The sequence below is a fragment of the Pelodiscus sinensis genome, chromosome 32 (assembly GCF_052426305.1).
Source record: "Pelodiscus sinensis isolate ZL-2025 chromosome 32, ASM5242630v1, whole genome shotgun sequence".
NCBI classification, from domain to species: Eukaryota; Metazoa; Chordata; order Testudines; family Trionychidae; genus Pelodiscus; species Pelodiscus sinensis.
In genome coordinates, this window is record NC_143083.1 from 11,474,948 (window position 1) to 11,502,467 (window position 27,520).

General features: G+C 43.7%; 1 protein-coding gene across 2 annotated transcripts; it reads left to right on the plus strand.

The window, feature by feature from the left end:
• Positions 1-1,227: 1,227 nt before the first annotated feature.
• PGPEP1 (pyroglutamyl-peptidase I) lies at positions 1,228-27,520 on the plus strand. 2 transcript variants are annotated; one of them, XM_075902913.2, is made up of 6 exons: positions 1,228-1,355; positions 1,853-2,091; positions 4,040-4,092; positions 16,210-16,326; positions 18,059-18,291; positions 20,124-27,520. In XM_075902913.2, the coding sequence occupies exons 2-6, from the start codon at positions 2,070-2,072 to the stop codon at positions 20,314-20,316; spliced, it is 618 nt and encodes a 205-aa protein (XP_075759028.1). In that variant the 5' UTR covers positions 1,228-1,355; positions 1,853-2,069; the 3' UTR covers positions 20,317-27,520. The 2 variants fall into 2 exon arrangements, with proteins under 2 accessions (XP_075759028.1, XP_075759027.1); XM_075902912.2 differs by lacking the exon at positions 1,853-2,091 and having other exon boundaries at positions 1,257-1,355.

A 27,520-nucleotide genomic window follows, 5' to 3' on the forward strand; every position in this document is an offset into this window, starting at 1 on the left:
TATTTCTGCCAAAAAGTTGTGACAATGGTAATTTCCTTATGGTGACAAAAACTGAACACAGATGGATACAAAAAAATCCAAGAATTTACTTCTAGTTGCAATCAACGACTAGGTAGTGTCCTTCCTATAGCACAACAGTAGTAATAGCAGACTGTGCTGACATTATAATTCCCACTCTAGTACAGGCTCAGAACAAAGGAAAAATAGGTCAAATTGGTGAAACTATCCAAGCTTGCCAGCAGTCACCACAACCATCACTCAACTGCATTACAGCGGTGTGTTGGGGTACCTATAGGAAAGGTACTGTAGGGCTGAGGGAAACAGGAAGTAAAGTTAGCCAGTGCACTCTGAGCCACTGCTTATTTGCATTCCCATTAGCAGAAAATGCCAGAGTGTTCCAGTTCATTCACGTGGCCTGTGTAGGGTTTCATCATGAAAAACTCAAAGGTTCAAGTCCACTGGAAGGGCACATCATAAGCAGGGCCTGGGCCACTGCTAAAATCAGGAGGGGCTGCTGAGGCCGTAGGGCTGGGTGTGCAATCAGACTGTGGAGGCTGTCTCAGCCCTAAGGGCAGAATGGGAGGGCTCTCAGCTGGGGGGCTGCCTGGCTAGGCAGGGGGACTTTAAGCCAAGGGAGTAGGGACAGAATGGGGGTGGGGGAGGGGGCGGGGCAGAAAGGGGACTTTCAGCCAAGGGGGCTGGGGGGGGGGGGGGGCTCTGGGGGCTGGGGGGGGGGGGGCTCTTAGCCCGGGGGGGCTGCTGGGGAGGGGCTGGGGGAGGGGGAGGGGGCGGGGCAGAAAGGGGACTTTCAGCCAAGGGGGCTGGGTTGGGGGGCAGGGGGGGGCGGAAGGGGGCGGGGGGGGGGGCTCTTAGCCCGGGGGGGCTGCTGGGGACAGAGCGGGAGGGGCTCTTAGCCCGGGGGGGCTGCTGGGGACAGAGCGGGAGGGGCTCTTAGCCCGGGGGACTGGGGCAGAGTGGGGGAGGGGGCGGGGCAGAAAGGGGACTTTCAGCCAAGGGGGCTGGGTTGGGGGGGGGCTCTTAGCCCGGGGGGGCTGCTGGGGACAGCACGGGGGGGGGGTGTGTCAGCCTTGGGCACTCAGCGGCTGGTGCACGTGACGAGTTTTGCAGCTTCCGGTTTGCAGGCCACCTGGCGGAAGTGTGGCCGGCTGGGGCCGCTCTACGCCCCCGGGCGGCCCGCTCTATGCTCGTGGGCGGGCGTGGGCGGCGGGCGTGGTCACGTGGGAGGGGGCGGGGCGCGCGGGGCGGGGCGGGGAGCGGCTCAGTCAGTCTCCGGGCGGCCGCGGGCAGGGACGGAGGCGGGATGGAGCCTCCACGGCGGCTGGTGGTGGTGACGGGTGAGTGGGGGTGGGGTGCGCCGCGTGTCTCCGGCCCGGGGGCGGAGGGGACTTTGGGGGGGAGTTGGGGGTGGGGAGGGGGGGGGGGGGCTGAGGGGTGAGGGGGGAGGGGGAGGGGTGCCCAGGGGCTGAGGGGGGGGGGGGGGCTTTGGGGGGGGAGGGGGGAGGGGGGGGGATGGGGTGGGGGGAGGGGGGGGGGCTTTGAGGGGGGGGAGGGGTGGGGGGCTTTGAGGGGGGGGAGGGGTGCTGAGGGGGCTTTGAGGGGGGAGGGGTGCCCAGGGGGAGGGGGTGGGGGGCTTTGAGGGGGGGAGGGGTGCCCAGGGGGAGGGGGGCTGGGAGGGGGGAGGGGTGCCCAGGGGTTGCGGGGGGGGGGCATTTGGCAGGGGGAGCAGTGGGCTCTCTCCTGGAGGGGGTGGATCTGGCTGTGCCTCACTTTCTCAGCTGCCTGTTGTGGGGGGGGATGGTCTGTCCATTTCCCCCCCCCCCCCTTTTTCCAGCCTCTGCTCCCTGCACAGGGTCTTGTTGGGGGAGCAAGGCGAATAATCTGGTGTATTAAAAGTCAAATTGCCCACGGCTGCATGGGGAGTCCTGGAAAGCTGGGGCATGAAGAGGCATTTACACCCACACGTCTCCCCGTCCTCCCCCTATCCACGCCAAAAGTGTTACCAAAATAACTGTGCCTAGCAGAGTGGAAGTGGGGAAGCGAAGGAAGGAATGAAAGGCTCTTACATAGCAGGCAAGCGCTTGTCAGAATCTTTTCCTAAGGGTACAAAGGGGTCGGCAGCTTGATTTGTGGGGAAGGCAGCTCTGTAACAAATGGAAAAGTGGATAAAACCATTCAAACTGCAATTAAGGTTATTTGGACTGTGAAGTCAGGGAAAGTGGTGAGAGGTTTTGCTGATGCACTGGAGTGATTTCAATGGGGAGCAAGTGTTTCTACAAGGCATCTTTATGTAGACCTAGGAAGAAGGTGGCAGTTCTGGCTGGGGTTGGAAAAAGCCAGGATATGCAACAAAAAGTGTCTACATCTGCCACTCATCTGTCCCATCAAATGCCTAAAAAAAAGAAAAGTTGTGTTTTGTAAAATGTCCGTGTCTTTCAGCACTTTCTTCCTGTGCATCTAGGGAGTCCAGTTCTGACAGAAGTTAACTTGCCTTAGACGCATGTTTACCACTGGGAAAATCTGTGTACTGTACAACTGTTGTACTTGCTTTTTGAAGTCTCTTTTTAAAAGTCTGGGAAATAAGGCCCCCTCAGTGTGGATGTCGGAGAATTCATGGATGCGGTTAGTTGAGTTTATCTTCCATAAAGGGCACCGGACAAGAAGGAATCCATGTACACACCATGTGTGGTGTGAAGAGCAGAAGGCCATGTCTGTGGGAAACAGATAAGGAATCAGAGGGTTAAACTATACTGTGGGCACCTCTGGACTTGCCACTGAATAAGGAATTTTGTTTTGTAGCTAGGCTTGTTATGGAACTTAAGAAATACAACAGTTGGGATCAGGAAACATTTCTGGTCATCTTTAGATAGTCAACTCAATGGTACTCTAAAAGAAATTAACAAAATCATGTGTTTGCATTGTGTTGCTTTTCACTAATTGCTGGTATGACACTGTCTCCAGTGACCTTTAGCTTATGGGGGATTATGCCTGCACAGAGAGGACACTTTCTTGTGGAAAGCTTAACAGGATTTTCTTTACAAGCTGAAATTTGAATTTGACACTAGTTAGATTGTACATAGGGACTGTGGTGGTTTTTGTGTGTGTTTTTAAATAAAATTCCTGTTTGAGTACACAGTAAATAACATAATAGTTGTATGCAGTATAACCTGAAACATAACTTACTGTTCACACCAAACTGATTACTGTCATAATAATGGCAACATTCTTAAGGTATTTCCTTCAGCTGAACAAGACTTTTGTGTGTTTTCACAAACACTCCAGTCTAACAAATTCTGAAAGTTAATTTAAAACTATAAGGGCATAACTTTACACGCAGCTGAATTGCCTAACTTCTGTGGTTGTGCCAGAGCAAGGAAATGCTTGCTCAGTAAAAACTGTTATGAGTTACAAGTTAACTAAGTTATTCATTACAAAATTTAGGTGCTTGGGCAAGTATTTTACATTGAACTATTGTAACCTTTTGGTGCTTATTGTGCAGGAACCATCAGCAATATTCTGTTTAACTTAATGTTAAAATATACCAATAATAATGGAAGACTTAATTATGATTTGGAAATATTTAGTGGACCTGTTTATTTGCTTATGTATTTGTAGAGGGATATGTGGTTAGCTCTGACAGTTGTGAGACAGGATGATTGCACCTGGTAATGAAGAACAGAAACTTCGTAACTTCTGAAAAGAAGGAAAACAAGCCCTGTTAGAATTGGGAGGGTGGTCTTTATTTAGACAACCTATTGAATCGTAATCTTTGGTATTTTTTTTTTTTTGTTATTTAAAAGACATAAAGGATGTTCTATAAGTCATACTTTTGGAAGGTGGAAAGGATTTGAGTACTTGGATGTAAATGAGCAAGAATTTGGTATCTGAAGAAATCATTGTGGTATTTGAGTAGTTTCCCTGGGGCACATTTAAAAAAGTAAAGTGCAAATCACTTTGCATATCTGTATCCAGTCAAGTCTGCCATAAAGATTTCATCACTAAATCTTTATTTCTATTTCAGGGTTTGGCCCATTTGGAGAACATGCTGTGAATGCCAGCTGGATTGCAGTTCAGGTAACAACACAGATTAAAGCACACTTGGCATGTGCAAAGAAAGTGCTGTGCTGATGATGAATCCCCCTGTTTAAAAAAGTTAGAATTTGTGAATCTGTTAGAGAGATTTGGAGAACTTGTTCCTGAAATTTATCGTGGCCCACCCACCTCAGATACCCTTATATATAATCTGATTGCTCATTTTATTCACTCATCAAACAGTAACATGTTTTGGATAAGTTGAATTTCATAAGGCTGAGTTAATATATTTTTTTAAAAGAATTCAGAAGGTAACTATGAACATTGTACAAGATTTCCTAGTCTTCCCCCCCACACACACACACAGAGGAGAAAGATGTAGATTTTATAATTCCTCAAAAATAACCTGAAATCGTAGTGTGCAATAGTGATCACAGGTTTGGGTTTAAAAAATACATGAGTTCTGATCCTAGTTCTGCCATTAATAATGGCCTTGGGCAAGACAGCTAACCTCTGTTCCTCCATTGTGAAATGAGGATCATATGCAACATCCCTGTGGAGACAGGTACAGTACGAGACTGGCTTTTAAAGCACTGTTATTTATTGATGAGGCACAGACCACTCCTGGATCAAATCATTATTTAAGAAGCTTATGCCATTCATGGTCTTCACATCTTCATAAGCGTGTGTTCTTGCATTTATCGCACTGTGTTCTTACAGTGCTGATAGATTCACACACTAGATCTGAGCAAGAAATCAAACTTGCACTATCCCCATAACCGTGTTAATTTGTCACTGAACTACTGCATTATCCCATATCTTTGTTATTGGAGACGGTGATAAATCAAATGGAAGTTAAGAGTATATTTCAGTACACTTGCCCAGGGAATTAGACTTGTTTTTTTTCTCACCACATCCCTATCTGCCCCAGAGTTCTGGGACTAATGTATTCTTCAGAATGCTTTTAAATTAAATCACAAACTAGAATCAATTATAGTGAACTAATGGAGGGCTGGCCAGATGTCTAATGCTCTGCTCTGTTATGTGGAGATCAAACCTTTGGTTCCTTGAACTGTAGGGGCTGATGTACTTCTGAGAGACAGTTCCCTCTGCTTTGTATTGTAGCAAATGGGAGCTGTCTGGCTACGTATGGAAAGATATGTAGTATGTGTATAGGAAAAACTGCGGTTACTGTCATGTTAGTTGGGCTAACTGGTACATTTGTCATTGGCATAAGGTCAGTTATCCCCAATAAAGAGAGTTTGTAGCAAGGCGGAGACTAAATAATGGGGATCTGGGATGAGAAAAAATAGACTTGGTGGCCCACTCTTCTGTGGCTTGCAGAGAAAGTAAATACATAATCTCAGTTAAGGGAAGAGACTAGCTAACATCCCACCGGTCCCTCAGTTTAAGGCATTGGTGATTGTGATCAGTTCCATCGCTGATGAACACAGTAATAATGTATATTAGAGAATCTCTTTTTAACATAGATTAAATGTGCTCTGGATATTTAAAACTACCCTTTGAGTTGTAAACAGGTTGCTGAGTTATAGCTGTACGTGTGCTGGCTGTACTGTATGCTTTTCTTGTGGTGGATTGTGACTTAAAAATCCTAAAAAACTTAAACTTTCAACAAATGTGTAGGGGATTTGCATTTCCCCCACTCTATTCCAGTCCTGAGAGGCCCAGACAAAAAGGAACAGCATGTCTTTGAACACGTGCAAGTTAGGCATTGTGCGAGTTTCAGACAGGAGACTTCATGGAGCTGAGTGGACACAAAGACATGTGTCTGAGTTTCTGAATCCCAGACAGTGTGATCTGCATTTTAATAGAAGAAAAATCAATTAAACAATCTTTGTAAATCCTCCCTAGCTTTAGGGCTAAGCTAGTTCTGGTTTATTACATCTTTTATTATCCTGCATCCTGAGGATAAAATTCTGTTTTTCTTCTTTCCAGTCCTTTTTTGTGTTTTTATGTTTGTGTGTGTGTGTGTGTGTGTGTGTGTAGAAGACTGTGTGTGGGTTATTTTCCCCTCAGACTGCAATGACTTTCTAATGTGATCAGATGGGTCTTGAAAGCCAAATTATTGCTTACACTTGGTAAAATAAGGATATCTTGAAACTAGTCACTGTAGCATTTTGAAAATGCTAAGACTTTAGCTGCTTTGTACTTTTGTATGTGCACGGAGAGGCTGATCCTATAAATAAGATTCAGACAAACTGGACACACAACTATGTGCATATGCCCTTTTAAGAGTAATAACCTAGGCTCGGAGATGTATTTTTTTCCTCCAAAAATGCTTATTTTTGTTTAAATAATGTCTTAAGATTTCATTATAAATCTTCTTTCTATGTAATACTGGACTGATGTCCATGTAGCTAGAACACTCTAGACGTACTAGATTGTTTTAAAAAAAAAAAAAAATTTAGTTTGGATGAGAAGTGAAAGCAAAGTTTCATCCAAGGGAGCTTTAAAGAAACCAACTGTCATTGACACCAGTTTCCTGTTTATTTAAACCTACTGGCTTTCTCCCTGGTATAAAATAGTCTGTTTTCTGTACAAAGATGTGCAGATCAGCTTAAACACAGGTGTGCCCTGTAGACTGTGAAGCTAATTGGCTGCTGGGTCCATCCCATTGAAGTATTTCTGGCTGAGCTGGAGGATGAGAAGAAGGGTCAGAGTGCGTTTTGACATTACTAGGGACAATTGCTGTCAGGGTGTCTAGACAGACCTGATAAGGATATTAAAGGCTCACAAAGAGGTCCATTGTTGAAGGGTCAGGGAATGGGTCAAACATGTTTTTTTCCCCTATATTTGTCAGGTATACAAGGCTATAGATAATAAGTTGTCTGGGGGCCAAAGGACATTTTTATTATTGAGTAGAAGTGTGTGTCTGTGTGTGCTGTTTGGTAAAATGTTAGTTGTGAATTTGTAAAACTACATTTAATGTAAATGTGGATTGAGAGCAGAGAAGTTGGCCTTTAAATGGTTCCAGCTGCAAGTCACACCCTGGAGCATTCAGTCTAGCATGTAGAATTGAGACAGTGTGTGCACTGTCTAGTACTTTCCATACTCTTAGAAGTGGGGGTAGAGAATTCCTGGGTATTAGATAGAAGACTGACTTATTCACTATTGCTTTAATATTAATTTAGCTACTTGTTTAATTGATGTGCCAAGTAAAATACTGAACACTTTACGTTAATCTACTTTTAAGCTGTGATGAAACATTACTTAGTATCCGTCTCTAGTAATGAATGTCTACATGCTTCAGACGCTAATCAATACAGCAAACCTTTCATATCAGACTTGCCCTCAAAGCTACAGCAAGTGATTTATCACTGTTCTTTCTCAGACTTTCATGGACCAGCAGATCTGACTCTTATCTCTTCTGGGTCTATTAGTAATCTTTTTGGGAGAGGGTGTATGTGTTCGTCTATCCATACAAGTGAAATTTTCTCTGTGTGCCTACTCCAATAGAGAAAGCATTGATAACTAGTGAGAAACAAGGATGAAATTAAATGTTGCCAGTAAGGTTATGATACAGGGAATATTGTAGAGCATTCTCTGCTGCTTCATAGTTAATGTTGATGTTAGCTTCCTGTTACTGGTAAGATATTTCAAAGGTTTCTCCATCAAGGTTTTCCCAAAGAAACCAATTTTCTTGGAATTTTAAATGCTTCAACTCATTCTCTCAGAACTATTCTGGCATGTTGATGATAATCAGAAAAGGAGTTGTAAAACTGAGGTGCTTTGAAAACTTTTCTAAGGTTTTATGGCTGACATCTCCAAAATGTCTTGGCCTAAAAAATCCAAGTAGAATCCATAAGAGCTGTCAGAGTAGCACTTTCCTGCTGGGAACTCTATCCTAAGGCTAACCCTTCACTCAAGTTTGGCGAAGACCCAAACAATATTGCTATATAGAAACAATCCAGACACTCTAATGTTGGGGTTTCTAGAAGTGTAGAAATAAACAATGAAGATATTCAGCCTGTTTCTTGCTGCCACATTACCTGGCACAGTTCACACAGTTTCTCAAACACAGCTATACCTCCTTATATTTTTAAAAGTTTGTTCAAAGACTAAGAAATTGCCAGGCACTACTGGAAATAGGGTTTCATCATCTCACAATAACTTATCTTGACCTTTGTGTATATTTTTTGCAAATTTTAGGGGCAAAACTGTTTAAGTGGACTATGCTAACTAACATTTTTTTTCCAGAGATCTCAATGTTTGAATTTTTTACGAGGTGCAGAACTCTTTGAAAGTAATATTGGTTTGGGTGTTAGACTCTGTTGAAACACATGTTTAGCCTTAATGCTTTAAGTTGGTCTGAAAATAATTCTTTGAATATCCATTATTTGGTCTGTGGATCAGCTTAATTTTTTTTTTAACATAGCAGGAACCTGAGGGCATTCTACAAGTAGCCATGTTTTTAAAACGCAATTAACAATATTTGGCTGGCACCAGAGGCATTATTTAAATGGGCCTCATTTCTAGACTACACTGACCGCTCACCCTCTTGGAAATTTCAAGTTAGGCATGCAAAATCAGTATTCGCGCCTGAAAGTCTCGACCAGCAATTTATTTAAAGCATGTTTTAGACCTAGCCCAGAGCATGACAGAAATGTAAGTGCACTGTGTTTAGAAAAACAGTTTGTTCTAAAGAGTGGGCACTTCATAAGTAGAAGTTTGTAACTATAATTGGGAAGCAAAAGAATTGTTTTTGTTCCTTTTAAAGTATCCTATAGAATAAGGCCTGGAAACTGCCTTCGTTGGTCTGATTGCAGTATCAGGATCTAAAGCAGGAAGAGAAAATGGATTTTGAGAGTGAAACTGCTAAAGATTAAGGATGTTAAGAGGCGGGTAATTACAATTTGTGTCAACGACACAATTAGTCAAAGTCGATAAGGGAAGGGAAGGCACTCTGACCCAGTCCAGGAGCTACACCCGCTGCAGCTCTGCAGTTTTAATGTAATAGGAGCTGGGTGCACAGGCAGCCCACCTTCTACTACATTAAAACTGCAGAGGTGTAGTGGGAGTAGCTTCTGGACTGGCATGAGCCAGGACAGAGCCGGGTCTGCTTCAGCTCTGCATTTAAAATGTAGTAAGAGCCAGGTGGCTTGCTCAGGCTGGGTCCAGCAGCCCCTGCCCATTGCCAGCCCCAGATGCTGTGAACCAGAGCTGCTGCTGGAGCAGCCTCCCCTCCCATCCCTATCAGATTGGGGAAGGGGGGAGGTAGCACCATGGAGATGGTGCTGGGGGGCAGGCGACTTTTAAACTTAGCCCCCTCTCCTCGCCCCCCCAGCACTGGGGCCTTCCCCCCCTTGCTGCCTCTCATACAGAGACAGCAATGTGGGGGAAGTGAGTAGTTGACTACTCACTTACATCCCTACTAAGGCTGTTTTTTTTAATAGTAATCCTTTAATGTGTACCCATACATTGAGAGTAGGTTGCTTTTGTGAAAACTACAGCATGAACTCCTGAAGACAATTAAAATATTCGTTCTTGGACCTGTAAATGAGTTGAAAGTTATTTCCTTGACGCATACACGTAACTCTTAGTTTTTTTGACACTAATTGGAGTTGGCAAGAGTAGAATTGCGCTCCTTAACTGATAACACATCTGCAGAACAGTACTGGAAAAGTGACCTTTCCAAGCAAAATATGGGTCATCAATAAAAACAGATGTAGTACAAGGTATCTCACTACTTGTAATTGTGTGTTCCAAAAGAAAAATACGCTGGTCACTCATAACCAGTGGGGAGGGAAGAGGTGAGGAAAAAGGACCTACGAGGAAGAAGGACCTTAGGGATGCTGATGACTTGTCTGTCACTTTGTTGTTTAAAGAGCAATGGGTAACATTTTCAAAAGTGGCTACATTTTTGTCTTCATTAGGAAAGATGTGGGTTCTTAACTCTAGTTAACTATATAAAGTCCCAGTGCTGACAGTCTGTAATTCCCACATGAGTTGACGGGTAACACATGCAAATTACGAACGGTCTTGTCTGCACTGGGATTCTATCTCGAGGTAGCTAACTGGAAAAAACAATCTGTGCTCATAACTCAAAACAAAGATTTTACCTAAATCCTACTGAAAGTCAATCAATTCCAAAGACCCTTAGTAACTTCTGAAAATGCTCCCCAATGGTAAAGCTCCTAAACCAAGTATATGGTATAGGTTGGAGCTCGTCTTTTGAACTTGCTTAAGTAAATCTCTTCCTTTTTTCAGAGGCTTCAAATGTTGTGCCTGTGTCCCTCCCTACAGTTCTCAAGATGTTTGGGGTTTGAGGGCTCTGGAAATGATGATTTCACTTCTGATGAGCCAATCCTATTCTGGGCTAGAATGTTAAAGTCCGTCGTATCTTATGAACAAGCACCTGACTGAAATCTTGCTGGTAAGACTGGAATGCATCAAAATGGAGGTGGCAGCAAAAGAGCAAGAGTGAAAAGACACCAAACTGGTGTGTTTGGAAATCAACCACAGAGTAAAGTATACGAATGGTGCTACTGCGTTTTGTTGAGATGAGCAATTTCCACTATAAAGAACTAGATAGAAGTTATCCTACAACTAACAGCTGGAAAAGAGGCAAGAACTTACGTTGCATTTGGATAGAATTTTCCAGTACAAGCTGTATTGAAACAATATCTTTCTCCATTCTGTCGTCTTTGATTGAAGTATGCATCCTCCCCCTTCCTTAATTAACCTAGAAGAGGCCTTTGGCTAGAGGTCTAGCTGATACTTGCAGAGATTTTCCCCAAAAGGTTTAAAAGGAAACTGGCCCGAGCATGCTTTTATTTTCTACCCTTATGAATTCCCTTGGAAAACATCTCCTGAATTCAACTTGATAATGTCTTAAACTACAATAATTCAGGCTGCACGTTATGCTACCAAATAAATGCAACTTGTGTGGGGGGCCGTGTTGGTACTTTGCACTCCCCACATACTCCACCCTTTACTGAAATATTGGCTGAGCTTAACTAATGCAGATTTCAGATATGATGATTCCTTCCAGACCCCATTGTCATTTTTTGAGTCACATAAAGAATAGTGCAAGTGTTGAGGCTCAGTGTCCATTCCTCCTGGCACAAAATACAGAAAACCACCTGTACTAGGGTACTACACAGGAAGTGCTGGAATTGACACAAGTAGAAATGCTTCAGATCAATGTACTGAATCTATGCAGGTGCTTCCACTTCTGCCGCTTTGGCTTTTGGGTGCCACTGAACACTCTGGAAATGGGACAAGGGCTTCCAAAGGAACTTCACAGGTGCCAAGATCAAGAGAACTGAGCTGCCTGAATAAAAGCGCAAGCAGAACTACAATGGGAAAATGGAGTAAACACCTGCTCTTTGAGGGAACACACTTTCAAGAGGCAGGTTTGATATCCCATGCTCCACTGAAGTACTGGAGAAGAGACACTGGACAAATACATTTGAAAGAAGAAACAAGTGGAGAGAGGATTTGTCCCTTGGATACCCGAGAAGCTGCTCAAGACCTGTTCATCCAGGTAATCTTAAGACCCTGTAATGCTGCAAGGCCAGTGGTGACATGCAGAGTAAGTGCCGATCACAAGGGAAAGAGCAGCTTGGGGGCAACTTCTCCACAATTTTTAACTAATGGTTGGGGAGGGGGAGCGGGGATTTGCTAGTTGCCTTTTCCTAGATCCACACAATCGTCCTCTTGGGTACCTCACAGGCCTACTCTGAGGAACACTAACTTCTCGATTTCCATCCCTGCCCCAGATTTCATGTACCAAGGCCCTGTTGTGCTAGGCGCTGTACAAACCTAACGCCAAAGAAGTTTACAATCCAGCTATAAGAGAAGAGACAACAGCTGGATACAGACATGATGACTACAAATAAAAAACGTGTGTTGCATATGAACAGTTGTTATACTTCACCCTGTAGCTGTCCTGACTATCTGTGTTTCTAACTTTTATAATACCCAGAGGGAAATGATCAAGGCTGTATTTCTAAGTCTTAATGTTTAAAATAATCAAAGTCAGTCCCTTTGTTCCTCAGTACCTCACTAAGCACGTGGGGGATGAGTTATCCTGTGATCTGACATAAGTGTTAAAACTTGTATCTTAATAATGTACGAATAAAGAGTTCAATGAAGTGGCACAGATTTGAAGAATCAATTATTACTAGGTTGTTACAAAAAGTAGCCAAACAGTACAGTGCGGTATTACTCTCCCCAAAACTACTAAAGCTTCCATGTGCTATGCTGCTGTTGGAGGCGCCATTCAGTTGCTAGCACAGGTGTAGTGTCCTTGTACTTAAGCCATGCAGTGATATACTCAAAACAATCTTTTTTCTCTCTGACTGTGGATATATGGGAAAGTTAGGGCATCTCTGGCCCCTGAATTTAGTTACAGTCTGGGATGGGGGGGATGGCTTTGGTTTTCTCTAAGATTATCATAGGACAAAGTTTTGACGACCGCAGAAAGTCTAGTCCTGCATTTAAATAAACCAAGATTAAACTCGGTTGAATTTTTAAGGAAGTCAGATGCAGTCTTATTTTAAAAGAGTCTCAAATATAAAAGTAAGCAATTATTTTGCACAGAGGGTATACATTCTGTAACATTTTATAACTGCATACATGTCTGTATTCTGGTCCATTAATCTTAACTAAAATTGTAATCTAAATTCTTTCAGTTCAGATGGTGGAAGCAATTCAGCAACAATACTGATTTTGTATGAATTTGTGGAAAAATAAATGCATTGATTTATAATGAACCTTCATATCTTACAGAAGTATAGAAAACACCCTTCTGGTCTCTCCCAAGACTAATCCCATAGCCAGCTGCTGGAACTCTCTTACTTACACACACACACACACACTTCAGTAAGTTGTCTCCGCTTTTCACACTTTTGATGTGGAAAAAACAATTCATTTTCATAGTGCCCGGATCAGCATAGAGCAACCACAACTTACTGAAATTCAATAGCCTTCTCCCACCCAACCCAAAATACATAACTTTGATATGGTGAAAAGTGACAACCAGTGTCAGCGAAGTCACGTTCTACCTTTGCATTTCAGATAGCCATCATGGCTTAGAATGCATTTGAACATGTTACCTACAAGCACAGGGACAGTCACTATAGCTCCTGGGGAACTTCGTCTCTAAGCACTGCCATCCACTCTGATTCCTGTTATAAAATCTGTATATGTTCCATAAAATAAACAATACTAGGTTGCTTCTTAAGCAAACCTGGATACCTTTGGTGCAACAAACCAAAGGTGGCGCAAATGGTGCTGTTGGTTCTTATAAGTGTATCAGGAAGCATTCATTTGCAGTGCACTACATCGGGGGTGGGGAACCTCAAGCCTGGGGGCTGGATGCGGCCCAAAGCTTGCCCAGATTCGGCCCCCGAGGCTCAGGGCTCTCCCCAGTATTGCGGAGCTGGGCCTGGAGCACACAATCTACTAGTCTCGGCCTCCTTAGGCTTTGGTGTGTGAAGGAAATGTGGGGTCCCAAATTGGGGCAGTGTGAGTGAGGATTTTCCCCTCACTTGTGTGTGGCCCCTGACTGATTTTTCTGTGGATCAGCGGTCCTGATACAAAAAAAGTTCCTCGCCCCTGCACTATATGATCAAGTAAATGGTCTTAATGTTTGCTTACCCCTAATATTTGATTAATCTATCAAACTAAAATGTATTGAAACAGCAAAGTCCTCTGAAGCAATACAAAGGTTATTAAAGGGATAGTGCAATCAAGTTACGGGTTCTGTCTTGTCACAAACAACATCGGGATAAACATGACAACACCCCATGAACCACTAAGGTCTTATCTTCACTGTGATCGATGGGGCAGAGATCGATTCAGGTAAATCGACCACTGATTGCTCTCCTGTTGACTCTGGTACCCCACCAGAACAGTAAGGTGAGTCAATGAGGGAGTTTTTTTTTCTGTCGACTCAGCACAGTGTTGGACCTGCAGTAAGATCTAAGCTATGTTGATTTGAGTTACAGTACTGATGTAATTCAAATTGTGTAGCTTCGATCAACCTGTCCCCGTTCCGTAGACCTTCCCTACGTGTCCAGATGATGTTGAAAGAAGGAGGGTGGCCTTATCTTTAAAACTGTGCAAGGTATCTAGTGAACTTGAGTCAACTTCTGGCTCTGCTGCTACCCTGATAAGTCAATTGCTCAAGGTTGTGTATCGCTGCATTGCCAGTCTCTAAAATGGGGACCTTACTTCCTGTCCATGCATCACAAATGGGTTTGTGAAGCTGAATTAGCTGTTGGGGAAAATGCTTGGGTGAAACATGCTGCTGTAGTTCAAGAAAAGCATTACTTAAAGTGGTCCCACGTGGCCCAGGTCTGGATACATATAGAGGAGTTCAGCATATCCGGAAGATGGGAATACACCTCATGTTTGCCTTGGCATAACACTATTGTCATACCCACTAGCTGAATGGGGTGAGGGGGGGCTGTAAGTGGCCCTTCCTGCTTATGGGGGTGTGGGAGCTGGTGGAGATGTAATGCACGCTAACACTTGCAGTATGCATACTGATTAGGGATATTAAAATGCATTAAGTAAATGTGTAACCGCTGAAAATGTAAGCTGGTTCCTCACACACACTGGCTCCTGCCTCCCCCCTCTCCCCTCCCCCCCGCTTTCTCCAATGGCGCAGCCTCTGATACAGAGGCGGCAGCACAGGGGCGGGGGAGAAAGCGGCTCCCTAGGAGCTGGTATGCATGTGGGAATGGCTGTTAAGCCAGCTCCCAGGCATACCAGGAGCATGCATGTAAGTGTGAAGGTTAACCGATGAACCCAGGCTTATCGGTTAACCATGTACATGGCTACACTTTCACATCCCTAGTACTGATTGGTCAGGCAGCTGTGTGATGTGAGTTGCACTCGCTCAGTGGAATGGGGGAAGAGAGGTACCTGAAATCCTGCTGTAAAATAATTGTTTCCTTCAAAAGCTGAATGACAGAATGTAGCTCAAACATGTCCGTGTGTCTTATGCCTAAAGGAGTGTGTGTTCTGGCCCTGCATAGGGACTTGTGCTGTCTAATTGTACTACCCCAAGGGACCAGATTCCCAGTTGCATTATAATATTTAATTTAATCATCTGGAAAACTAGTTCCTGTAACATTTAGCCACAATGCCAATTTTCCCTCTAGTTCTCCATCCATGTGCGCACCAAGGCACGTGTGAACATGCACCACCCACAGAAACAAAACCTAGCTGTGGGCTAATCAGCTGAGCGGCACCTGAATCTCTTCTGAGCAGCCGCACCAGCACCCAGCTTACCAGGAGCACGGCACAGCGCTGTCGTTTGTCTGATAGTCTTGATCTGAGCGGTTTGGGACGCTGCTTCCCAGTGTTTCCTAGCTAGCTATCTTCTCTGTAACTGAACATTCCTTCCTTTAATATGGCACCTTTCTAGCTAGTGTTGAGCATGCCACAGAGCTTCCGCCTTCACTCTTGTAGAGAAAAATTCAATGCTGAGTGTTCAGCTGAAATTCAGTCAGTGTCCAAATATGTAAAATAGTCAGAGGCCTCTTAGAGGAGGAAGTGACCTCCTGCAGGATTTGAATCTGAAATTAAAAGTCGCTGTTGCCAAATTAATTATAAACATAAACGGATGGTATAGGTGAAACCAGCATAGGAAACTCCTTTTCCATTTTAGAGTTCCAGGCTGCACAGTATTTTTGATCCTGCCAAAATGAAAGTAAAACCCGCAGATCTATTGAGTCATCTGTGCTGATGCTGCTTTTGATAGTTAATTCCCCAAAAAGGATAACAGAGTGTCAGTCTGCCTGCTGGTTCTTTGAGATGAGTTGCTGACTTTAAAATATGCAAGTTCTCATGCTTGCATGCATGCTCCTTCCTATCGCTGTCCCTGAGCCCCCCCGCCCAGCTAACAGTTATGGAGCAAACCTCTCCTCAGGACAGGTACAGGGGTTGCTCTCAATTTGCTGCGTCTCTTCTACAGATGGCCAGCAGAGGAGCAATAGTCATGCCATTCTTCTTGCCTCACTTTAATTCAGAAGGCTTTCAGCCCTCTTTCCAGGGGGCACGGAAGCAAGTCAGCTGAAGAGAGCTGAGAACAGCAGCAAGCACACGTGAAGGCTGGCCCAGCGGTAGACTTTCCAGCATACATGTCTGAGAGCTTTACACTTACTTTGTTTCCCCTGTTCTCAGGAGCTGAAGAAGCTGGGCTTGGGAGAAGGTGTGGATCTGCATGTATATGAAATCCCCGTTGAATACCAAACAGTGCAAAGACTAATTCCTGCATTGTGGAAAGAACATTGTCCACAAGTGAGTAACCTGCAAAGCAGAATGGACCAGATCGTAAGGATCCATGAGTTTACTATCATGGGCTGCTGTTCCTAATGCAAAGTCAAACTTCTGACGTGTATTGATAAAGTGTTGATATATTGACGGATCTTTCCCATTAACAGAAACCTGTGAATTTGAAAGTTATGCAGCTTGAAGTATAGAGAGCCCTGGTGATAGTGTCAGTTCCCAAATCACCTGCCCCACTGGTGTTTACATGGCCTTGTTGAGATCAGCCCACTTTGGTCTCCAACCTCTGTCACTGTTCTCAGGGCAGGAATCCCACAATCTGCTCCAGGGCTGAAGATCCTTGCAACTCACGAGTCACCTCAGCAGGCCTGACTGCAGCTCCTCACTTGCAGCTCTGTTCTCTCAGGGCAAGGACAAGGCTACGCAAGACTAGCCAGCTTTCAAAAGGCAAAATACTGTGTTCAGAACAAAAGCATTTGAGAGAGAACCCATCTTTAAAAGAAAACGGGTGACGTGTCTGCCTGCCATACCAGATGGTCACTCATCTTTCCCATGGAAGTCCTGGTAGATTCTAAAATCACTCAGATCCTCCTACAGGACCTGATTCTGTTGGACGTACCTTCGTGCCCATCAGTTCACAAGTACAGGCTGAACCTCTCTTGTCCAGCACCCTCAGGATCTGACTGGTGTCGAACCAGAGAATTTGCCATACCACGGGTGGTCAATATTATGTAGCAGCATGACCAACACTTCCACTGCTTACTGGGCTCTCAAAAGACACTGAGGGGTAAATTAGAGCTAAATAACAGCATGGAACACAGAGCCAGGACTGGTGCCTGTACATAAACTCTTTGGGAGTATTAGAAACTTGCCCACACCCGGATAACTTCCGGATAACTAAAATCATGCCGGACCACGGATGTTGCTAAACTAGAGAGGTTCAACCTGTAGTTCAGTGGCCCTCTGCCAATCTTGCACAGTTGCAAGTTCTCTTTGTTCACCCTGAATTAGCTCACAGCAGTTGGAGTGCTGTTTCCCAGGGGATGAAATGCTCCAAGCTTTATCGCCTGCACTGTTTCAGGATTGGCAGTTTGCATTAATTACACCCCAGTACTGTAGTTGCTTCAGGAAACCACCTCTATCTTACTGGTTTAGTCAGGCATGCTATAAGAACAGAAGAACGGTCACACTGGGTCAGACCAAAGGTCCATCCAGCCCAGTATCCTGTCTGCCAACAGTGGCCAATACCAGATGCCCCAGAGGGAGGGATCACAACAAGTAATCCTCATGTGATTCTTCCCTTGTCACCCACCTCCAGACAAACAGAGGCTGGGGACACCATTCCTACCCATCCTGGGAAATAGCCATTGATAGACCTAACCTCCATGAATCTATCTAGCTCTTTTTTAACTCTGTTAAAGTTCTAGCCTTCACCACATCTTCTGGCAAGGAGTTCCACAGGTTGACTACATGCTGTGCATCACTGGGCAGCACATAAAGAGATATCGAACATTTGCTTTTGTATGTGCTGCTGTCTAATTATACTTCCAATTCCAAATGGAGTGTGTGGTTAACTGCTCAGTTGACAACTCTGAGGTTCTGCTATAGCGCTCTAGGGTTTAATGCACCTTAGATACACCCTCCGGCAGTATAGTATTAGATGTCCCCTGAGTTACTGTCTTACCTCTTTCCTCCTATCCCCCTAATTTCAGTTAGCTCTAATTTAGGGTTTTTTTCTTTGCAGTTGGTGGTTCATGTAGGTGTGTCAGGTATGGCTACAACCGTAACACTGGAAAAATGTGGGCATAACGTTGGATACAAAGGCTTGGACAACTGCCGTTTCTGCCCAGGCTCACAGTGTTGTGTAGAAGGTGGCCCAGAGTGCATCGATTCCATTATTGACATGGATGCAGTTTGCAAGAGAGTGTCAACCCTGGGACTAGACGTCACAGTTACTATATCCAAGGATGCTGGCAGGTATGGGATCATAGTGAACAATGGTAAAACCCATTCATGTGGCTGTGTATATTCTGTTTGTGCTAGACTAATGCCGGGGGGGAGGAGTTTGTGGGCCTCTCATGCCTTCATGCAGGGAGCAGGGGCGGGGAAGGAAATCCTAATTTGTCTTTTGAAATGAATTTAATTTAATCTGGGACTACAAAGAGAGAGGGTGCCTTACTTCTAGACCTGGGTTTACTCATGGTGCCCCTGGAAGACAGAGGTCAGAGTGTTCAGATGCTCAAACTGGGCTTCCATGTTTGGGTGTGTCTGCGTTGTAAGTTTTAACCCTAACTGTGAATTTCCTAGGGTTGTAATTGAAACATCACTGTATTGTCATTAGGGGTAAAACACTGATACGTGCTCTCAACCGTAACTCCTTTTTACCCATTGTCTGAAGCATTGGAACTGGACTCATTTTCTATTGTTGCAATAATGAAAAAGAAACAAAGGTTCTTATTTAATCTGGAGATCTTGCCACAGTTCTGGCATAACCCTGGGGATGACATGAAAATTGTGCACCATTCATAGACAAACCAAAGGCCCAGGGCTGGAGCTGAGAGCCATTAAAATGTTTGTAGTAGACTGACATGTTGCATGCAACCAAAGGTTCTTATCACTGCTCTTTTTCTATGTCTGTGGGATGTTTTGGGGCCCTTACCTTGTGTTTCTTGGAAGTCCACTTAGATCATTATCACATAGTGTTCTTATTGTGGGAGTAGTTTCCAAAACTGCATTAAACCCATAATGCAGTCTGCAGCAGAAACAGCTATCATGTGGTTTTGTTTTACTGTTAAACATTGTCATAACTTTTTCCCCGAATAGCAAAAACAGCTTCTTCATTTTAGCAAAATATATCCAGAGAACTGAAATATTAGTTTGAAATGACTTTCTTTAATATCTGCAGCTGTATCCTTATCTGAATCTTGATATCTCCACTTCAGCTTTCCTTACATAAAGCGAAATTATAAACTCTTCAAAGTTTGCATGTCTTCCCCCCACCCCTGTTAAAGTGTGCCAAAGGAAGGGATGGTCTGGAGTGTAGGGCCCTAGCCTGGAATTCTAGATACCCTCTTCTGCCACAGCCTTCCCATGTGACCTTAGGCAAATCCCTTACCCTGTCTATGCCTCCGTGTCCCCATATGGATGAATGGGACAGCAGCGCTATCCTGCTTACAGGGGTGTTGGGAGGATAAATACGTTAGACTGATGCACTTGTGGGCACTTCTCTCTTCCTTAATTAGAAACATGCTAATTTTGCTCACTTCCATCAGTTGTCTAAAATAGAACACTGAAATGACAAATGTTTAGGAACAGGCCCTCTGCAGAGCAGAGGAATGCTCTGACCTTTAATGACATTATTACTTGGATGCTACACTGAAGGTTAGCAGTCTATGCCTCTGGAACCTGCCTTCTTTCCATGTGTCTTTGTCCGTTGATACCAGTCTGTGCAGTAACTACACAAGGACAGCGGAGAAATGGGTTTTTTGTGCTTGTGACACATGCTGCTGTTCATCTACTTGATATTTAGCAGCTACAAAAGTGATGTTTTTACAGTCTGGGGAGAAATTCTTTGGTGCTTTAGAATAGCTGGCATGGAAATGACGAGAGCCTTTGAAACCTGTTTGGCTGCTGCAGAGACAATAACTGAAGTCAATACTGGATGAATTTAGCCATTTTTTGTAAAGAGCTTTCCAGTTTTAATTAGCAGAAGCCATTGGTCCTGGGTTTCCCACCCTCAATTTTATCCATATCCATTTGCCCAGAGTACTTACTACTTACTATTAAAACTTTTTTTTTTTTAATTACAGATATCTCTGTGATTTCACTTACTATACTTCCTTGTACCAGAGCCACGGCAGGTCTGCGTTTGTTCATGTTCCTCCACTGGGAAAACCATATACTGCAGAACAGCTGGGTCGGGCACTACAGGCTATCATAGAAGAAATGCTTGATGTTTTGGAGCATTCTGAAGGCAAAATCAATTGTCGCCATGAACACTGAAGCTGGGCAAAAGTCCTATCACTGTTGCACTTCCAAAATATTCCCTGCTACTAAGTACTGGGGGAGAAGCCTGTCTGAAATGTACAGAACAAGAATGGGAGACGGGAAAATGAAACTTAATTCCACGTCCAGCAATTTTGTGGCATTCTTTTCTTCCTGTGTGAATTCCATCTTGAACAAGAAAAGATTTGACATCTTTCCTTTAAACCACCTGCAACTACTTATGTCCAGAAGTGGCTGAAAAAATGTGTGCTGTGTTTTATACAGAGGCTATCTGTAAATCAAGTGACAGCTATTGAATGATCTAATGCAGTGCAGATGAAAAGGTTTACACCTGGATTCAGAGTTTCTGTGCAGGAGTCATTAATTGAAAAGATTTGCTATTTTTAAAAAAGACTCTAATTTTACATTAAAACCTCTAAGCAGTTGGCATAAAAGACTGTGAACGTATATTGGGTTTTAAACAGTTCTTGCTTGGGATGGGGAGTCAATTATAATTGTTTGAGGGGCAATGAATCTGTTTGCCAGTCCTAAAATACCCATGTATTTGCATGGACTCCTGTTAAGACTTTAATAATGCCGCAAACAGAAGAGGTACAGAATTTTGATTTCCCTTGTTTGTTGGTGAGTGCTTGAGGTACAAAGAGGGCATGAGTTTTTGTATGGGGGAGACACCCAACTTGCACCAAATATTTCCAAAAAATGAATTTTATTGTGCTCTTAATATCACCTACCTAGCTCAGACTAACCATATACCTCCTTTATGAAACACATTGTTTCATATGTGTATAAAACATACTTAGAGCGGTTGGAAAAGCTTTGCTAGTGACACTGTTTCCATAGGAGTTTCTCTTCCCAGAACCTCATTGCTTACCCTACCCCTGTATTCTTTTCATTGTTTGTTGTATTTTCTTTAGGGACTGGAGGAAGAGTAACATCTAAGGACTTGTCCGCACAGTGCGGCAAAGTGCTCTCGCGGCTTGTGATCCACTGTCCCTTGAAGACCCTGCTGGTATGCTCCGAAAGGTTTCTAGCGCACATTGACAGAGAGAAACCTGCTTCAAGACTGAACTCATGCACAGCACGTTAAAGCGCTTTACAAATCACACCCCTCTAGAGAGCTTTGGCGTGCCATGTAGACAAGCCCTAAATTAAACATTAACTTACATGGTCTTGGTTTTATTATATCAATATGCTAAAATATGCATCACTATGCTAAAATGTGATCAGTATGCTACAATGTGAACAAACAGCATACTGGGCCCATTGTGTATATTTAAAAGAGCCCTTCTCGCATTGTATAAACTGAGACTTGTATTTTAAAATTTCACTCAAAAGGGGCATTTCTGGGCAGCCTCTCTGTGCCCACTGTTTGGTGAAATGACCTCACGTCTGGCATGGGGGCTAGGTCTGAAGCGCTGCTTGTCCTGCGAACTTTCCCAATGCAGCCCTCGGGAACATGGGTGTAATGTTCTAGCCAAGGTTCAAAAAGGTCTTTGAACTAGTAGTATGTGATCTTGACTCTGTTGTGATGTAAGTGAAAGGTGAGCAATGCCACAACAAAAGTAGTGGTTAAATTGGTACTAGCTAGCATGTCTTTTTAAGGAGCCGTTGAAATAAGAACTTGTGACTAGTTCTAATACTTTTACTAAGATAGATACTAAACTACGTTTTGAAACCGATTAGAAATGTCTCTTACTGTTTTTAGTTCTCTGATTATGAATGATTCTACTATAGTATCTCTCAATGAGAGCTGCCATTTTGCTGCTACTTCCCAACAGGAAATCGAGTGACAAAGAAAACACCACTTGGCATTTGAATGCGAGAGAGAGGTTGGAGACTTGCGCAGTTGTGTGGAGGCAACTCTTTTACTTGGGAAGCTAGTGTCTGGAGATGTTCAGATGTTCTTTTGGGTTATTTAAGATTGGTTTTCTGGGGAAATAGCCCCATATTTTCTTCACAGCTTTTCTGATTGATAGAACTTGCTTTAAAAGTGAATGTACAGTCTTTCATATGCATTAAATGCAGAGTAGCACTGCTTTGTCGGGCTGTCAGCAGGCAGGCCAGATGAGTTTCCTGTTTAGTAATTTATTATATTTAATGTTTTGTTTAAATATTGTTGATTTTACTCATTTTTGTGACTAGTGGAGGTAATGATCTTCTAGTTTTCCCTTTAATTGATAAGTTCTAACCATCTTAACTGCAGAACCCCCTTCAAAAGAGAGAATTCATGTATTCCATTATGTATAGTAGCAGAATTACATAATTTCTGATATCATTTAATTTCCACATTTAAAAAAAAGGATTCCTAGCTGTGAACAAAATGGAAGCAGAGCGCCACAGCTGCCAAATGAGGTAAAATGACCATAGAGTTGAAACTCCATGGGATGATCTCATAAAGGGCTTCAGAGCAACAATCACATCTTTCTTGTAGCATGTGTCTCCAGCAAGTCACAGACAAGAGGGCCCCTAAACAGAGAAACTAAAGCTCTGCTTGTCTGCAGATTTCTTATTGGCTCATCTTGGCAGGTATCTACTTGTGTGGGCCACCTGTCTGCCAAGCATGCATCCTAACTGAGTAAGGGAACTCTTTCACATCTCTGATCCTCTGGATCATTGGCCAGGTGTGTGTCACAGTTTGGTAAACATTTCCCGTTCTAAACGGGATGCTCTGTCAATAGCTCTCTATTGAATGAGGGTAACTTTGAGTGGAGATAGTCTTTAAAGAGTTTGCAAATGGTCAGCCTCAGAGAACTCCACTAGTGCTGATATTGCAGCATGCTCAGTGGAATCTACTCCAGGTTAGACATGGATTATACTGTGTAGAATTGAGGAAAGAGAAGCATCCAATTCTGTGAACAGAAAAGGTAAGAAGGAAGTGTCTTCTAGGAGGCTAAATCTGCATTCAGGATTAGCTTGCTCAGTCAGTGGAGTCTCTTCAGCCAAATGCACTTGTGAAAGGATATTTTGGGTCCCTTCCCACAATCCTCCTGTAAGGGGAAAATCGACATGATTTCTGACAAGTCTGCTAAGGAGCAGAAGATGTGAACCCGAAGTGTCTGTCAAAATTCCTATTTCCACTACTACGCTTTCCTTTGTTTTGAGCAATGTTTTTAATTTGTCTGCATTTCCTCACAGTCTGCTTTTGTAAAGCTTCATGTAATCAGTTTTGTTTGCTAGAAACTATAATATATTCTATAATCTTTTGAGAATAAGTTGTTGGGATCCCCTTTTTAACGAGTTGGTGTCTCATTAGTGAAGTTTTGTATAGTGATTTTTTTTTTAAATTGTGACATTAAATTCATTTTATTTAATCTGTTTTAAATTAAGTACTTTTGGGGGTTTTGCCTTTTTTGTTAAACTCATTAACTCATGTGCTCCCTAACACATACATATTTCGTTTGGAATCCCGCCATAAAAATAGCCAAAACCTTTAGTTACTGTCTTGTGTAACATTTGCTGCCTGCTCTAGCCTCAGTTCATTAATAAATAGAACTTTGCCTGGGCGGCCCTTTGCCAGCTACAGAATTTTTCAAACCAGCAAAGTAAATGTAGAATCCCCCAAAAAATCAGGATTAGTTTGAATAATTGGATACCTGTAACTAGTACACCTTGTAAATGTGTGAAGTGCTAGTCCCTGCAGCAGGGTCTGTATTAACACTTTCCTGAGAGAGGGGGTGAGGCTTGGTGTATCTTTGTTTTTAGAGAGAGAGGGGGGTTGCAGAATAGAAGAGAGAATTAGGGAGGTTCCATTGTGTTGGTCAGGGTGTCTTTACATCCTTACAGCTTGGGGTAGGAAGTGGGTAAAGAGTTGACTTGTGGATGAGACTCGGTTGTTTCAGTTAATAAAACTATGGAGGATTTTAGTGAAACCCCAGATGCTCGTAAGCTCATTCAGGAATTAGTGACCACATTGGCAGGGGAATTAAGCTTGAATGAAAACACGGTAGTATCCATTATGAATGTGGGGATGAGATGTACTGACTCAGTGGTCACACTGATGCGGGGTGTTTTCCAGCACTGCCAGGCTCCTCTGAAATATAGTAGCAGCTGGAAAGATTGTCAAAGGTAATGAAGATGGTTAGAGAGATTGAGAAGGTTTGTGATGTGAGACTGCAGAGACTGGAAATATTTCGTCTGCAGAGAACAGTTTTACAAGGAGGGACGTGGTTGAAGGTGTTCAAAATCGCAAGACTTAGTGAAATTAAAGGGGAGTACATTTAGAATGGAAAAAAATGAATGGCACGTTTTGCATCTCTGGGCCTGGGCCTGGCGCAGCTGTGCTGCGTTCAGTATTGACACTATGAACGAAGAATAAGAGCATTTACACTGACTGCTTGCTGGCAGTGAGAAGGGATTTGTCCCCATGCAGCATTGCGCATGGGTGAAGGGTTGTCACTTTTTGAAGTATTGGGTATTGACTGCCGCCAGGGTGTCTATCTACTTAGGGTGTGTACTATAAGAGTTTGGCTTATAAGTTCCATAGGGATCTATACATAACGTTTAGACTTCAGTGGTGGTGGTGGGGGTTGTCTGCCTGATCTTCCACACAGTGCTAACCTCTTTGTGCCTCAGTCAGCTATCAAGCAGTGCAGGTTGGACCTCCCTGGCCCGGATGCCTCAGGACCTGACTGTTCCTGGACAAGGAAGTTTTCCGGACAGGGAAGGTCTTGGGGGGAGGAGGCTGGCTTGACGGCCCCACCCCACTGACTCTGGTTGCCCTGCCAGCTGTGCACTCTACCTCTCTCCTCTCGTGGGCGCCGATGCCCACACTGGTTTCTCAGACCGGCCAACTGTGGGCTCTTGTGCCCTGTGGGGTCTGCTCTCAGCCACCGGCAACCTCTGTGCTGGGGCTCTCTGGTCCAGCAACATTGCTGGACCAGAGAGTCCCAGACCACAGGGGTTCAACTCGTACCTTCAACCACTGTCACGCAGTGACTCAGCTGGGATAAGAGCTCCCAGGCCTGGGCTCTAGCTGACAGCCTGCCAGTATTTTTTAAAATGAAAGTTAGGAAATTCCTTTTTTTTTTTTTTAAAGTGTTAAAATACCGATAATCCTCATACTATATGAACATGTAATCCAGTGAAACATGATGTGCAAGCACACCTATGAACTATGGGAAGGAATCTCCTAAGAGGGGGAAGGGTAGGTAGAAAAGAGCAACTAGTCTGGCAGGTGACAGCCTCATGTAAAAGAAAAAATATCACATGAAATAAACTCCCCAACCTGAGTGTTTCTGTTCTGTCACAGCCTACCCACCAGTGACCTTGAAACCCGTTTCAAATTGTAGCAGAAGTGTTCCTAATCTTCCCACTGGCGTGTTTTTGTGATACCGCATTGAGCACTCTTCCGAATTAGTTGTGGTGTAAAAATATGACTGTCTAGGTGCTACATAAGGGAGAGCAGCAGGCAAGTGTGTGTGTGTTCATGTTTGGAGTTCAGGATGCTGCAAGTGTGTTCACAATAGTTCTGAATTCATTTGTATGTCTTGAACTGGCTTCTCTGGGCTTCTGTCTGAATGCGGGTTGGTAGAAAGCTGATTTCCAATAAAATACTGAGGCGGAGGGGCAATTTGATGGGGCTTCATTCAATTTACCTTATTCTGGGTTTTATTTTCAAAATGTTGAGAAGCTTGCATAGAAAGCTCCTTCTCTCGCTCCTTCATTGCGTGTGTGTGTGTTATAGATAAACACATCCTAATAAATCTTACAGTCTTAGATTGCATTTTCCATATTTTGGTAATGGTAACGTTTTGAGGGGGAAAATACCCTTTTTCCTTTAAAAAATAGTATTTGCAGCTTAACATAGACAATGTCTGTCCTAGCAGTTTCACTGACTTGCTGTACAGCCCAAAAATATACTGTTGGGGGAGGGGATTGTTTTTCAGATACAGCCTTGTTTCTGCTGCCTGGGGGGGGGGGGGGTTCCCCGACAGTGTACTCTTGAGGTGTATGGTTAATTCTTTACCCCCCATTGAAACATGGAAACTGCTTCTATTTAAAGATCTCTTTTAAAACACAACGAAATACACGCTGTCTACCTGTACGTGAGAATATGGGATATAAAATTATACACTGCCCTAAAGTTAAACTCTGTGCTGTTTACAGATTCCCATCTTGTGTTGCATCAGCTTATTGAAATGCCTGTTAACTTTGATTAAGCAGGGGAGTGCCTTTTCTTGGGCTTTGCTTGCTGGGAATTCAGCTTGTTGGCGTGTGAGGATAATGAGCCATTTGCACATAGGGAGGCAGAGGGCTGGATTCCTGTAACTGGGAGAAACCACTCATTACCTTTCAGCGTCCTCTTTACATTCTATAGAAATTTTGCATTGAACTGAGCTTTTAACACCAGGAGTGGGGAACCTAATGCCCGGGGGCTGGATGTGGCCCTCTGCTTGCCTGGATCCAGCCCCCAAGGTTGGGGGCTCCACCCCAGCATTGGGGATCCTGCACCTGCGCTTCAGTCCCCCTGCGATCTCCACCGTGGGGCTGGAGCACAACACAAAATTGACTAGCCTAGGGCCCCCCTAGACTCTGGTATGCAAGGGGAATGTGGGGAGTGTGTCTCCTAAGTCGGAGGCATGTCAGTGAGGGTTTGGATTTTTTGTTGTTGGGTTTTTTGTGCTTCTCACTTATGTGCAGCCCCCAACTGATTTTTCTATGGGTCAGAGGTTCCCGACCCCAAAAAGTTTCCCCACCCCTGCCTTCCACCTTCCCAAAACACATCCAGGCCTAGCGAGAGAGCAAGCTACTTGTTAAATGTACTTGCACACATAGTACACCCTTATAATTCACTGGTCTTCAGCAGACTGGATGAATTCCTGGTCAGAATTCTTCCGATCATGTTCTCTTGTCTGTTTGTCTCTTGTTTATGCATTTCTGAATCACTCAGCCTTTCAAGATGGGCACTTTGGAACCTCCTTTGTTACTTGTGTTCAGATAAACATTCTCTTCTCCCCTCCAACTCTCTCAGGTGTGCTTATCAGGACTATGGAAGCCACAAGTATACATTTATTGGGGCTTCTTTTTTTCTCTGTGCTTTCTTGCAGTGCCTTGTAAAACCAACCGATCTAGTGTGTCTCAAAAGGGCTGTGTAATAACAACTGAACAGTAACATACCTTCAGATTGTCATTGCTAGACTGGACTCTTGTAACTGACAATTTAAAACTGACATTTCAAAGCAAATAAAATGAGTTAATTCTT

What these genes read in the sequence shown, in the direction of transcription:
- PGPEP1 (XM_075902912.2), top strand. Translation starts at nt 1,322, where the DNA reads ATGGAGCCTCCACGGCGGCTGGTGGTGGTGACGG. An exon ending in GGAAAGAACATTGTCCACAA is followed by an intron (nt 16,327 to 18,058) that starts GTGAGTAACCTG and finishes TTTTCTTTGCAG; the next exon opens with TTGGTGGTTCATGTAGGTGT. An exon ending in ATATCCAAGGATGCTGGCAG is followed by an intron (nt 18,292 to 20,123) that starts GTATGGGATCAT and finishes TTTTAATTACAG; the next exon opens with ATATCTCTGTGATTTCACTT.